Source organism: Oryza glaberrima, chromosome 6 (genome assembly GCF_000147395.1).
Source record: "Oryza glaberrima chromosome 6, OglaRS2, whole genome shotgun sequence".
Classification (NCBI taxonomy): domain Eukaryota; kingdom Viridiplantae; phylum Streptophyta; class Magnoliopsida; order Poales; family Poaceae; genus Oryza; species Oryza glaberrima.
Genome location: NC_068331.1, coordinates 2606603 through 2619630, shown reverse-complemented (window position 1 = coordinate 2619630; position 13028 = coordinate 2606603). Strand labels below are relative to the sequence as shown.

The following is a 13028-nucleotide window of genomic DNA, read 5'->3' as shown; positions in this document are numbered from 1 at the left end:
GATCAATGTAGCACATCATGACATGGAGCTACCACAATTCTCAGGTACAAACAAACATGGAGTAGACTAGCAATGTCCCACTGAATTCCAACGATAAATTCGATCTCAGCAAACAAAACAAAGGACAGACCCCGGGTATCAAGCATATACACGGAATAAGATGATGAACTCTACACTTTCTGAAGCGACAGCCAAACATTTCATCAGAACAGAGTGATTAATTAGCAAGTACCACCTCCATATTTTAATGTATGACGCTGTTGACTTTTTGTCCAACGTTTGACCGTTCGTCTTATTCAAAAAATTTATGTAATTATCATTTATTTTATTGTGACTTGATTCATCATCAAATGTTATTTAAGCATGACATAAACATTTTCATATTTTCACAAAAAAATTGAATAAAACAAATAGTCAAACGTTGCTAAAAAGTTAACGGCGTCATACATTAAAATACGGAGGGAGTACTAACATTATTTAAGCATCATCCATCAGCCTATCTACATGTAATATGTCCATATAGGATACTTCAGAATACATCAACAGCCGCATGCCACACAGTACGACGGATTACATTCAGATTACGTAGCAACATCAGCAGGGAAGAACCATGCAGGATCTCCCCGGCCTGTAGGATGCAGCCTCGGCGCTGTGGCATCCTGCAACAACGGCGTGTGATCACCCCGTTTCTCATGTTGTAGACACCAGAGTCACAAAGAGGATCACCAGCATAAGGCCTCCAATAATCACACATGAAGTAGATGCAATCCTCCTGAGGTACACCACATTCTGCAGCAGGGAGAGACTTGGAACAATGTGTGCCGACAAATAGTGCTTGACCCCCCAAAGATGTAACCCTTCTCCACATGCGAGAGCCGGTGGTCAAGTCCGCTTCAAAGACCTTGAATGAAAGAGTACGCGAATGTTTGAAGGAGTTGGGCTCTGCAAGAGGGAGCACAATGCCAACATACCGTGTCACCATCAACAGGCCACCACCAGACTCAACTAGATAGTACCTCAGCATAATGAGATAATCTTCTGGAAAGGATTGGGGTTCAGTCGTCGAATCATCCTGGGAGTCAATTATGCATTCAATGGATGAGATCTTTGGGTTACCTATGTGGCTCTCATCAATCTCGAGGATGAAGAGTTTATTGAAATTATTTAACACATATAGCTTCCCATCCAAGAAGGTCAAATCCTGCATGCCCTCCATTGTAGAACCCTCGACTCTGAATGACTCAGTGGCAACTGGAGGCTGGCATATGCACAATGCCTTTTGATGAGAACGATTCATGATCAGTGCAACAACGAGGGAAGTTGGAGAAAAGTCCAGGGGAGAGGGCACTGCCAACTTATAAAAGAGAGGAAACTTGGGCGCAGCGTACCATAGATGATGACACCAAATGGTATCAAGTTTAGGAAGCTGCAATGTGGCCTTAGCGAACGGGTTCATAAGCGAGAACCCACCATCGTCGTGGCTAAGGAAGACCCAGTTGTCAATGGAGCAATGGTAAGAAGCATCATCTGATAAAGGCAAGCGGTGAATTTCACCATCTGAAATGCTGAGGAAGGTCCCGTCGAGGAGAGTGAGCCAAGGGAGCGGAGGGGAAGGGGCTGCAGCCGAGCATTGGAGCGCCATGGGCGACAAACTGCTCTTAGTCGAACACGGTCAGCTAAGGAGGGAAGGCGTGTGAGGACAAGACCCAGGAGCTCTGGCTGGATGTCTGCCCAGGACGAAGACTGGACGGCTGCCATCTGCAAGACTTGAAATCTAACAAGAAAATACAAAGAGTTCAGAATTTAACAAACTACTATGCACTCACACTATTTCGTGTTTGATGAGGCTAAAACAGAAAGGATGATTCTTTCAAGTAATCAGTATCGTCAACAGCACTTCTAAAACTATCATCAATAGCAGCAGCATCATAAAATCCTGGCGCATTCCCATTTTCCTTTCATTAGGGCAAGGGGCTTCTTGTTCCACAGGAAAAGAATGAAAGCATATCATTTCATTCTTTCATACACTGGCGGGTTTTTTTTTCTTTTTTTTAATTTGAAGTACTTAGCACACTAAAATGTGTTCTTTGTAGTGGGGTAGTGAATGGAATGCTAAGACCTGTATACAGATGCATTGTGGATGCACATATGGACCAATGCATTAAAATTTCTAGTCTTAAATCTGACACGTTTGCCCGCAAAATAAATAAATAAATAAATAATCTGACATGTTCCTTACCAGAACACTAGAACAGATCAGTTAAAAACAAGCACGAATTCGGAGAGAAACCTGTAGCAATCTGCTCAGCTAGGGGAAGGGCTGGAGGAGATTGAACATGCAGAAAACCACAGAACCACTCCTCGCACAGACTAGCGGCGGCCCCCCGTACCCACCACCCAGCTGCGGTGGGGAGAACCGCCGCCGGTAGCCGGGGAGAGAACGCCGCAGCGGAGCGAGGTAGACGACCGCCGGCGAGGATGAGGAGGGTGTCAGCTCATCGAGGGTTCGCCGTCCTCCCGCGGCGAGGTGCACCACCGAGGAGATCGATGCAGGGGGATTTTGGCCAAGTTGGGCCGCGGCCCACGAGTCGATGGAAGCTAGAAATTTTTCCCCTAGTTTTCTCGTAGGCTAGTGAAGGCTCCTTTAAAATGGAGAAAATTCTACATTTTTATATGAAATGAATTCAATTCTTATAAAATTGCACCAAAATTTCTCCATTTCAAAGGTCCAAAACTTAGGATGTGTTCACCAGTTGGAGTTGGGAACACTTCCCCATTGCATGCAAAACGAAACGACGAAATCAAGTATTAGCTAAAAAATGAAAATGGAATAATATGATTTTTGAAGCAAATTTTCTATAGATTTTTCTTTTTGCAAAAATACACTGTTTAACAGCTGGAAAAACGTGCACACGAAAAAAACAAGACAGGTGAAGTTGAGAAAATAGACTAAAGAACACAGCCTTAGCCCTTAGGGCTGCAAGGCTGTGGACATCACCGTTTAGTCGCTATCTGGCGCAACAACGATTCATCAACTGATACCACCTGGAGTAGCTCGAATTACATAAAAAGCGAACATTGCAATAATTTACTGAAAAGGATTGATCGAGACTCTTAATTATTTCCATGACAATAAAACGCCAGAATTCGAAATGTATCCTTTTTCCAGCTCTAACCTCTAGTTTGGTCGATCAGTGACTCAGTATGACCACACTATATGAGTTCTTGTGACTTGTAACATGCACATCCGTTGCCTTAAAAAAATGCATTTCTGTAGTAATTGTCAACCTCAGGAAAACATAAGAAAGGATGGATAAGTCAAGTATAAATGAGAAACATGAACTCAATGCTTTCTGAATCCAGAGCAAATCATTCTAGCATAAGAGTAAACATGACAAGTAGCAAAATATTAAGCAACATCCACCGGTTTACATGTTGCAAGTGCAAATGAGAAAACCCAAATCAAACAGTCAACAGAGAGTGCCATGAAAAGGGGCTGATTACATTTACATAGCACCATCTGCAGGGAAGAACCATGTCGGATGCCCCTCGCCTGTAGGATGCAGCCGCGGCGCTGTGTTCTCCTGCAACAACGGCGTGATCACCCCGCTTCTCATGTTGTAGATGCCAGCGTCGCAAAGAGGATCTTCATCAGATCGGAAGTAGTCATCGCACATGAAGTAGATGCAGTCCTCCTGAGCTCCAACATATTCAGCAGCAGAGAGAGACTTGGAGCAATGTCTGCCAACGAAGAGTGCTTGGTCTCCCAAAGATTCCACCCTTCTCCACATACGAGAGCCGGTGTTCAAGTCTGCCTCATAGACCTCAAATGAAAAGGTAAGTGAATCTTTGAAGATATCATCATCATCTTCCGGAGGGAATGGGACACCAACAAGTCGAATCACGTTCAACAGTCTGCCACCAGATTCAACTAGATATGGCCATGTCACACAGATATGGTTCTCAGGACAAGGTTGAGAATGGGATTCAATTGGAAAATCTTCCACTATGCATTCTACATGTGGAACCTTTGGCTTTTCTATATGTACCTCACTCATCTCAACGGTGAAGAGCTTCCCACAACTAAGTGCATACAGCTTTCCACCACAGAATGCGATATCATAGAAGTTGTTCTTGAATGGACGATCATGAAATCTGAATGAGTCAGTAGCAATTGATCGATGAACAATACAAACTACACTGTGACGAAGAGGGTCATTGATCAGCACGGCAACAAGGGAATCTGATGATAAGTCCAGGGGCAAGGGCACTGCCAACTTATAGAAAAGTCGAGTACATGCATTGTATGCATTTCCCCTCTCATGATGCCAAATGCGGGCTAGCTTAGGAAGCTGTAGTGTAGCCTTGGAGAAAGGGTTCATCAGTGAGCACCCATCGTCACTATCCGTGAGGAAGAGCCAGTTATCAATAGAGCCATAGCAAGAAGCATCATCTGGTAAAGGCATGCGGTGAATTTCACCATCTGAGATGCTGAGGAAGGTCCCATCGAGGAGATTGAGCCAAGGGAATGGAGGGGGGAGGGTCAGCAGCTGAGCATTGGAGCACCATGGGCGACACACTGCTCTTAGTCGAACACGATCAGCTAAGGAGGGAAGGCGCCTGAGGACAAGGCCCAGGATATCCATCTGGAGATCTGCCCAAGATGAAGACTGGGTGGCTGCCATCATGCAAGACTTCGAAACTAACCCAACCAAAAAAGACAAAGGGTTCAGAATTTTACAAAAAAAAAGGACACTAAACATTACAACACCACTTCACCAGGTAGTGTCATACTATTTAACATGGCAAAAGGAATTGTACTTAGTCATTTGCTAAAAAAAAACTCAAGGTGCATGACTAAATAAAATGGATGACCTGACATCATGCAAGACTGCAAGTCTAACAAGAAGTGACAAGGTGTTCAGATTCTAATTAGGTAAAAACTAACATCATGTATGCAAAGAAGAGCACTGTATACTTTTTTTTCACAAGGCAAAGGCAACTCAACTACGCTTTTGTCGGAATCTCAAGGTAAATGAGTAAACATAAACAATGATTCTTTCAACTAACTATTATCATCAGCAGCAACCTAAACGGGTAATGACGTAGTGAATTAGACGATGCACTGATGGTATACTAACTACTAAGTCCAATATTCAGAAACGATGCCCACTATATGATTTCGTATGACAAAAACACCGAAACAAGGGGATATGCTCATGATCATCGGTACCGCGCATTAAAAAAAAAAATCCGTAGTTCTCTTACACATCAAATGCTCCATGCCATCTTAGATCAACCAAAAGCGAACACTAATTTGGCTAGGTTAAGGTATGAACTAGGCACCAATCCGGTCCCTTCCGGAGAGGAAAGTGTAGCAACCGCTCGAGTAAAGGGGTGTACCTGCGGGGCTTACTCGTGATCGCCTACTTGCCGCCGGTCGCCGAGAGCTGGAGGAGATGGGACTAGTAGGGGGTAGCGCGCGGCGGAGAAGAGGAAGCGGCGCGGAGTAGCAGCCTCCGAAGTAGGCGGGGGCGAGGCAGATCTCCGGGGAGGGGGAGGAGGAGGAGGAGCGCGTCAGTTCGCTGGGGATTCGCCGCCTCCGGCGAGGGGCATTCGCCGGCGAGCGGTTCAGGAGGCGGAGCGAGTGCCGAGTGGTCGAATTGGGAATTGAGGTTTCGTGTTTTTTTAAAAAATAAAAAATTGATGGGAAGGTTTTGGGGAATTTGTGATGCGAGGAGATGAATTTTTGGGCCATTTGTTGCCACTGCAGGGTGGGCTGGTGCCTGGTGGCACAAGCCACAGCCCACAAGGCCTCCTTTACAGTTTTTATTCTTTTTTGAAAATTAGGCATCAGTTTTTTTTTTTAGAACGCATCAATTCAGTTTTGATTGCATGGAGAAAGTGAGCATTGCAATAAATACCGAGAAAGGCCTTAATTACTGCTCCCTCCCTTTTTCACTAAATAACACTTTTGATTTTATATAACATTTAACCATTCGTCTTATTTTAAAAAATATATAAATGTTGTTTGTTTTGTTGTGACTTGTTTTATCATTAACATGGATTGTACTCTAACATATTACACTAAATTTTTGAATAAGATGAATGGTTAAATGTTATTTCAAAATGTAGGTATTAGTTCCATATGCCATAACATTTATCCTTCTACTCGGGCCGCCATAAATGCGGGTAGGTGGGCACCTGGAGGCGGACACTTAACCCACCGTACATGGTGACCTAGAGAGGGGGTCGGGGGAGCCCGACCCCTAGTCACGGGAGGGGGCGGCTGCCGCCCAACCTCGGGCCCGATCCCCCCTCGGGGGAGGGCCACGTGGCGCCTGGGGCAGCCTTCTCCCTCTAGTCTCGGCCAGGGAGTGGCCGCCGCCCTACCTCGGGCCTGACTCCCCTCGGGGGAGGGCCACGTGGCATCGGGGGGCAGCCTCCTCCATCCAGTCTCTGGGAAGGAGTGAACGCCACCCTACCTTGGGCCTGACTCCCCCCTCGGGGGAGGGCCACGTGGCATCGGGGGACAGCCTTCTCCGACTAGTCTTTGGGAAGGAGTGGCCGCCACCCCACCTTGGGCCTGACTCCCCTCGGGGGAGGGCCACATGGCATCGGGGGGCAGCCTCCTCCGTCGAGTCTCGGCCAGGGAGTGGCCGCCGCCCTACCTCGGGCCTGACTCCCCTCAGAGAAGGGCCACGTGGGTCTGGGGGCAGCCTCCGTACCCTAAGCTGGGAGGGGGCGGTCGCCGCTCCACCCGGTCGTCACCCTCCTCAGGGGATGCCACATGGGTTTGGGGGCGACCTCCTCGCTCTAAACATGATACCCCCGGTCCATATCACCGACACGCATATACCTTGGTACCAATGATCCCCATACTATGCAAATACCGGAATCGCGACATCAAACGTCGACAACGTTTATGTAAGCATTTTTTTAAAAAAGTTCTGAACTTCTGATATACGAATATATCAAATTGGTTAATGGTGTGGTTTATGAAACTTTAGGATCGTAATACCTGGGTTATATACCACGTGTCAAAATTCATATAGTTTTGTGCAACTTGAAAAAAAAATGTGTGGCTTTATGTAATATACTTAAAAAGGTTACATTGTATCTCGTTAAAAAAAGGGTTGTTAGGAATAATATTTGAAAAAAATTAGTAAGAGATCCTCTGTTCTCAAAATGTACATATTATTTACAAATTTGAGTCTAAAAATATTTTGAGTTCAGGCTTCTAGCAGTAGTAAGGAGCACTCATTACTGAACTATTTGAAGCATACAAAGGATACCCTTAATAAAAATGAAAACTAAGGTTAATAGTCGTTGTGTAAGTGTCGGGGTTTACCCCTCGTCGGCAAGTGGTTCACCCTTTAAATGTTTGAGCTACAGTTGATAAATCGCAGAAAAAATAAATGAAGCAATCAAGAACAATTTATGAATCCTCTAAATAAATTTTGCTAAAAAATCAAGATTGGCAAGTAGGAAAAAACAAGGGTTTGTTGTGAATATGGAATGGGAGAGTTGGTCTAGACAGTTGGATCGGAAGAATAATTGACTGAGATCCATAGCGAGTTCTCTTGCAAAAGATCAGCTTCATCTTTTCACTTATATTGGGACGGAGGGTGGTACAGTACACACTGGTCACCTTAAAGAAAATGCACATCAGTAATAATTGTTGATCACATGAAAACATAAGAAAGGATTGGACAGGTAAAGTACAGGTTGTAATATGAATTCAATACTACTTTGTCCTAAAAAAACAATCCTAGCTACGACCTTGAACAAGTATTTGTCCAGATTCGTAGTTAAGATTATGTTTTTTATAGGACGGAGGGGCTACTTCTGAAGCCAGAACCAACCATTCAATCAGGACGCAACAAGTAACAAAACATTAATCATCATCCACCAGTTTACATGTTGCATGTGCATATGAGAGAAACCCACAAAGAGGGCCATGCAGAGGGGCTGATTATATAGCACCATCTGCAGGGAAGAACCATCTCGGATGTCGCCACTGGTAGTAGACGCCAGAGTGACGATTACCACTTACCAAACGCACCAACGGCGTTATCATCCCGTTTCTCATGTTGTAGATGCCAGAGTCGCCAAGAGGATTTGCAGAATAAGGCCGGTTGTAGTCAGATATGAAGTAGATGCAGTCCTCCTGAGCTCCACATTCCACAGCAGGGACAGACTTGGAGCCATGTGTGCCAACAAAGAGAGCTTGGCTTCCCAAAGATTCTACCCTTCTCCACATGCGAGAGCCATTGCTCAAATCTGCCTCATATACCACAAATAAAACAGTACGCGGATCTTCAAGGGCATCATCATGCGACAGAGGGAATGGGTAACCGAAAAGCCGAGTCACCCGCAACAGTCTTCCACCAGATTCGACTAGATATCGCCACAGCATCCGGGGATGACTCTCACGACAAGGTTGGAAATGGGATTCGGTTACCGGTTCTTCTGCCAAGTCAACCATGGAATTAATGCATGAAACCTCTGGTTTTCCTTCATGGCCCTCACTGATCTCAAGGATGTAGAGCTTCCCAGAAGCACTCAGTGCATACAGCTTCCCACCACAGAAGGCGATATCATAGGTCTTGTTCTCGAGTGAAAAATCATGAGATATGAATGAATCAGTAGCAATGGGTTGATAGCAAATACAAGCGGCGCTCACATGAAGGGGGTCATTGATCAGCACAGCGACAAGGGGAACTGGTGATGAGTCCAAGGGCAAGGGAACTGCAAACTTATAGGAAAGTAGAGTATATTCGTTGCAGAGAAGTATACCAGATCCACGGTAGGCACGTTCCATCTTATCATGCCAAATGCTGGCTAGCTTAGGAAGATGTAATGTAGCCTTGGAGAAAAGGTTCATCAGTGAGCACCCACCATTACTATCCCTGAGGAAGAGCCAGTTGTCAATGGAGCCATGGCAAGAGGCATCATTTGGTAAAGGCATGCGGTGAATTTTACCATCAGAGATGCTGAGGAAGGTCCCATGGAGGAGAGTGAGCCAAGGAAGTGGAGGGGAACGGGCTGCAACCGAGCATTGGAGCGCCATGGGCGACAGACTGCTCTTAGCCGAACACGATCAGCTAAGGAGGGAAGGCGTCCGAGGACAAGACCCAGGAGCTCTGGCTGGAGGTCTGCCCAGGATGAAGAATGGGTAGCTTCCATCACGCAAGACTTGAAATCTGACCTTCCAAAAATGGAAAAAAGAAGGGTTCAGAGGTTTACAAGAAAAAGAAAGACACTAAGCGTTGCACTACTTATACTTGCGATACTTGGTAATAGCATCAGAAGATAGTGACATGTACTAATATTTAACAAGGCACACTAAACTGTACTAGTCATTTGCTAAACAAACTCAAGGTCCATAACTAAATAAAAAGGCTGACCTCACCTGACTGACATCTTGCAAGACTGCAAGTCTAACACGACGAGACAAAGGTTTCGGATTATGATTAAGCAAGCACTATTTAAAACTATGTATTCTGGTCACACTTGACAAGAACATCACCAGAAAGCAGTATCTAACTTTTTTCACAACTCAAAAGGTAAATGCATCTGCACTTACTCCTTTACCCAAATCTCAAGGTAGATGAGTAAACATAAATAATGTTTTTTTTATTTTTGCAACTAACTAGTATCATCAGAAACATACTAGTGGGTGATGACGTAGTGAACTAGATACGGACTGATAGTATACTAAATCCAATATTAAAAAATGATATCCACCTATATGATTTCGTAGCAGGAAACGCTAAAACAAGGGGAACGTGCACATCGGCACTACACATTGAAAATATGTACTTCTCTTAGATCTTACATGCTCCTCGATACCAGTTTAGATCAAGCAAAAAAAATTTGGTCCAAAAACATTTATAAACACATCCAAATATCCAATGGGTAAATAGTGGTATATCTCCAAATGTGAATAGTAATGGTATTTTTTTCAAAACCAATAAATTTATAATGACAAGGATCCAATTAACCCTTTTCTGGGGGGTTCAACCAAGTTGTAGAGAAAGACATTTTCTCATCGACATTAGGTGCCGCAATTCAAAATGTTTGTGGATTTAGGCCAAATGATCTCCGACAGAAAGCCGGCAGCTAATATCAAATCAGCAACGAAGGGCACATGAATGTGGGCCATCTAGAGCATCGATTCGTTGAACGAAATTAGGGCTAGTGCAGAGGAGATCACCTGCTTAGAGGCGATGACCTGATGAACGGTCGGTGAGAGGGGGAGGAAGAGCAGGGAACCGACCACCAACTCGTCGCCGGCGGGAGATCGAGCAGCAGCAGCCGCTCGTGTCCGGCTGCGGGGAGCACAGGCTGTGCGCGGTTACGACGCGGCGGCGTCCTCTAGAGGAGGCGGCCCGGCGATGAGAGGTATCCGCTCGCTTGGGTGGTCTCCGGCAACGCCGCAACGGCAAGGCTCGCCGTCGCCGGCGAGCAGAGCAGGCGGCGATCGGGAAGTGGAAGATGGCGTGGGAGCCGGAGGAATTGGGGTTTTTGCTTCGATTCTGTGCGGCGTTATTTTTTTTATTTATTTTTTATACATTTTTGGTCTTTCACCTACTCGCAGTAATGAGCACCCCCTGAAGTAATTAGTGAAGTGCTGCCAGCTACTCCCATGTTTGTTGATTTATTACTAGATTATTATATAATGAATTACTATTTAATTATAAATATATATTAAATAGTTTAATAAATACTGTAAAATAAATGGTTTAAACAATATGATAGTAAAAAAAATGAGAAAACATTTTTTTTAGAAAAAACATGAAGTAAATAATCGATTTGAACTAGCTATCCAATGAATAATATGAAAAGAACGAGGTCGTAGTATAATTCTCTGCATAATATAAAGGATGAACGTATTAGACTTTATACAATTTAATTTAATAGAATTCCCTGTAAAAAGAAGTGTTGAAATCATCTGAGTATATTAATACGACGAGACAATAAAACTTTCAAACAAAAAAAAAATGATAAGTACAGAAACCTTCAAGACCTACTCCCAGTTTATCGAGCTGTGTATAAAATTTAAAACTGTAAAACATCGTCCTATATTGCTGGGCTGATGGCATGCAACACAGCGACAGCCCGAAACACCCTCAACTCCACATCGACACATTTTAGAGCTGTCGCTGCCAAACCACCGAGCAAACATTATTATCATTATTCTCATTTATAATCAAACAGGTCGAGTTTGAAGCCTGTGTTGTTCTTGTCATCGATCTACAATGCAGCCCTCTGCTGGCTGAAAGCCACCGGAATTTATGTGACCAGGTTGATGCCCTCGGCGAGGAGGGAGTCGGCGAGCACCTGGTTCGCCGCCTCCGACGGGTGGACGGCGTCCCAGAACACGTACGTCGTCGCGTTCGGGCAGGTGCCGATCGACTTGGGGTTGCACAGAAGCACCGTCGTCTCCACCGTCCCCGTCCCGCAGCATCCCCTCCTCGCCTCCGTGAATCCTACCACCACCAAAACCATCATCAATGGTGATGAATTTTTAGCAGGGCCGGCCAAGATAGGCCAACCAATCAATGGTGATGAATCACTGAATATGCACAGTTGCAGTTTGCATTGATCATGCAAGATGAGATACAGATTTGCGTAAAAGTTTGTTGTTATACCTTGGGATTGAGGAGAGGTGACGAGGTCGTAGAGGGGCGTGTAGATGTCGAACACGGCGATCTTGAGGTCGGAGTAGGTCTTCGAAAGCGAGTCGACGGTGACGTTCATCTTGCCGTTGAAGTTCTGGGCGTCGCTGTTGAGCCTCGAGACGCACCCGCTGCTGCCGTAGCCGAACAGCGTGATCGCCGCCGGTAGGCAGCCCAACGGCGGCAGCGACGTCACGCCGATGCGCCGTGCTCCCATGCTGTACAGTTGCTACAAGAAGCAAAGGTCCCAAAGAAATTTTCACATCATCTCAACAATCCATGTTCAGAAACTATATCTCTAATTATACTGAGTCTAGTCTATGACTATCTATGTCGATGAGGAAGCTGGTTAGTTGCTTACTGCCACGGTGTTTTTGAAGATGCCGACGAGGCGGTCGGAGAACTGGTCGGCGGTCTGGGTCTTGTAGAGGAAAGGATTGATGTAGTAATTCTGGACGAAATCGCTGGCACCGGCGCTGATGATGTACAATGAGCCGTTGATGATTGACTGGGCCTGGCTGCTTCCGGCCACGGCTGCCAGCTTAGATTGGTACTCCTTGAAGTACTCCAATTGTTGGGACAAAGGAATAGCATGCTGCATTACACAGTTTTGTCCAAGTTAGTTAAGAGATCATTTACACTGCCACATGGATTTGCAGGTACACCGACGTCCGAAAAATAGCAATGATAGAGTTCATAATTTATGAGGCATGCATGGAGGATGTAACTATGTATTAACACGCAGCTGAAATATTTCAATTCAGAGCTTCTCTTCTCCTTTTCAAGGTTATTGGTGATACTTACATACAGAAGTGCAGTGTGGTCATAGTAGCCAGATCCTGCAGATGCAAAGTTGGCTCCAATCAGAAGGTTCTTCCCTGACGCATCTGGGCTGAGATACGCAGGTGCGTAGCTTTCAAACCCCAACGTCTCGGCTGCAATCACATGAAGTAGCAGAACAGGATCTCTATTAGAAAATGCAACTGCAACTCACATATACATTGGAAAGTAACAACATTTAGCAAGAGTGAGAATGTGACCAGTGATATCAGTAGCCAGCTTGCCGTTGCAGAACCTCCCCGTGGGTACCTGGTTCTTGAAGTCCCTTCCGTAGGGAGGGAAGTTTGCCTTGATGATGGTTTTGAGGTAGTCATTGTTACCTACGTCCACCGATGAGTCACCGAACGTCATGACGGCCGGCACGAGCGGCTGCGCTTCACCACCATGAGTTCCTAGCAGAAGGAAGAGAGCCAGGAGCAGCAAGCACTTCACCTCCATTGGAGCTATCCTTGGAGTCTTCTTAGGAGTGTGGCTCGAAAGAGAAGCGTGTTCTGGTCAGACAGA

General features: G+C 45.3%; 2 protein-coding genes and 2 pseudogenes across 3 annotated transcripts; all 4 read right to left on the bottom strand.

The window, feature by feature from the left end:
- Positions 1-139: 139 nt before the first annotated feature.
- LOC127775963 (uncharacterized) lies at positions 140-2599 on the bottom strand (annotated as a pseudogene).
- Positions 2600-3294: 695 nt separating this feature from the next.
- On the bottom strand, positions 3295-5672 carry LOC127775974 (uncharacterized). 2 transcript variants are annotated; one of them, XM_052302288.1, is made up of 2 exons: positions 5404-5672; positions 3295-4702 (listed from the first exon to the last, which is right to left on the bottom strand). In XM_052302288.1, the coding sequence occupies exon 2, from the start codon at positions 4686-4688 to the stop codon at positions 3507-3509; it is 1182 nt and encodes a 393-aa protein (XP_052158248.1). In that variant the 5' UTR covers positions 4689-4702; positions 5404-5672; the 3' UTR covers positions 3295-3506. The 2 variants fall into 2 exon arrangements, with proteins under 2 accessions (XP_052158248.1, XP_052158249.1); XM_052302289.1 differs by having other exon boundaries at positions 5417-5672.
- A 1680-nt stretch (positions 5673-7352) lies between these two features.
- LOC127776071 (putative F-box protein At4g22180) lies at positions 7353-10578 on the bottom strand (annotated as a pseudogene).
- Positions 10579-10898: 320 nt separating this feature from the next.
- Positions 10899-13028, bottom strand: LOC127775725 (GDSL esterase/lipase APG). The gene is made up of 5 exons (XM_052302011.1): positions 12725-13028; positions 12489-12619; positions 12046-12279; positions 11658-11913; positions 10899-11495 (listed from the first exon to the last, which is right to left on the bottom strand). Exons 1-5 carry the CDS (start codon positions 12960-12962, stop codon positions 11299-11301), a joined length of 1056 nt encoding a protein of 351 aa, XP_052157971.1. The 5' UTR covers positions 12963-13028; the 3' UTR covers positions 10899-11298.

What these genes read in the sequence shown, in the direction of transcription:
- LOC127775974 (XM_052302288.1), bottom strand. Translation starts at nt 4,688, where the DNA reads ATGATGGCAGCCACCCAGTCTTCATCTTGGGCAGATCTCCAGATGGAT.
- LOC127775725 (XM_052302011.1), bottom strand. Translation starts at nt 12,962, where the DNA reads ATGGAGGTGAAGTGCTTGCTGCTCCTGGCTCTCTTCCTTCTGCTAGGA. An exon ending in GCTGGCTACTGATATCACTG is followed by an intron (nt 12,620 to 12,724) that starts GTCACATTCTCA and finishes ATGTGATTGCAG; the next exon opens with CCGAGACGTTGGGGTTTGAA. An exon ending in CACCTCTCCTCAATCCCAAG is followed by an intron (nt 11,496 to 11,657) that starts GTATAACAACAA and finishes TGGTGGTGGTAG; the next exon opens with GATTCACGGAGGCGAGGAGG.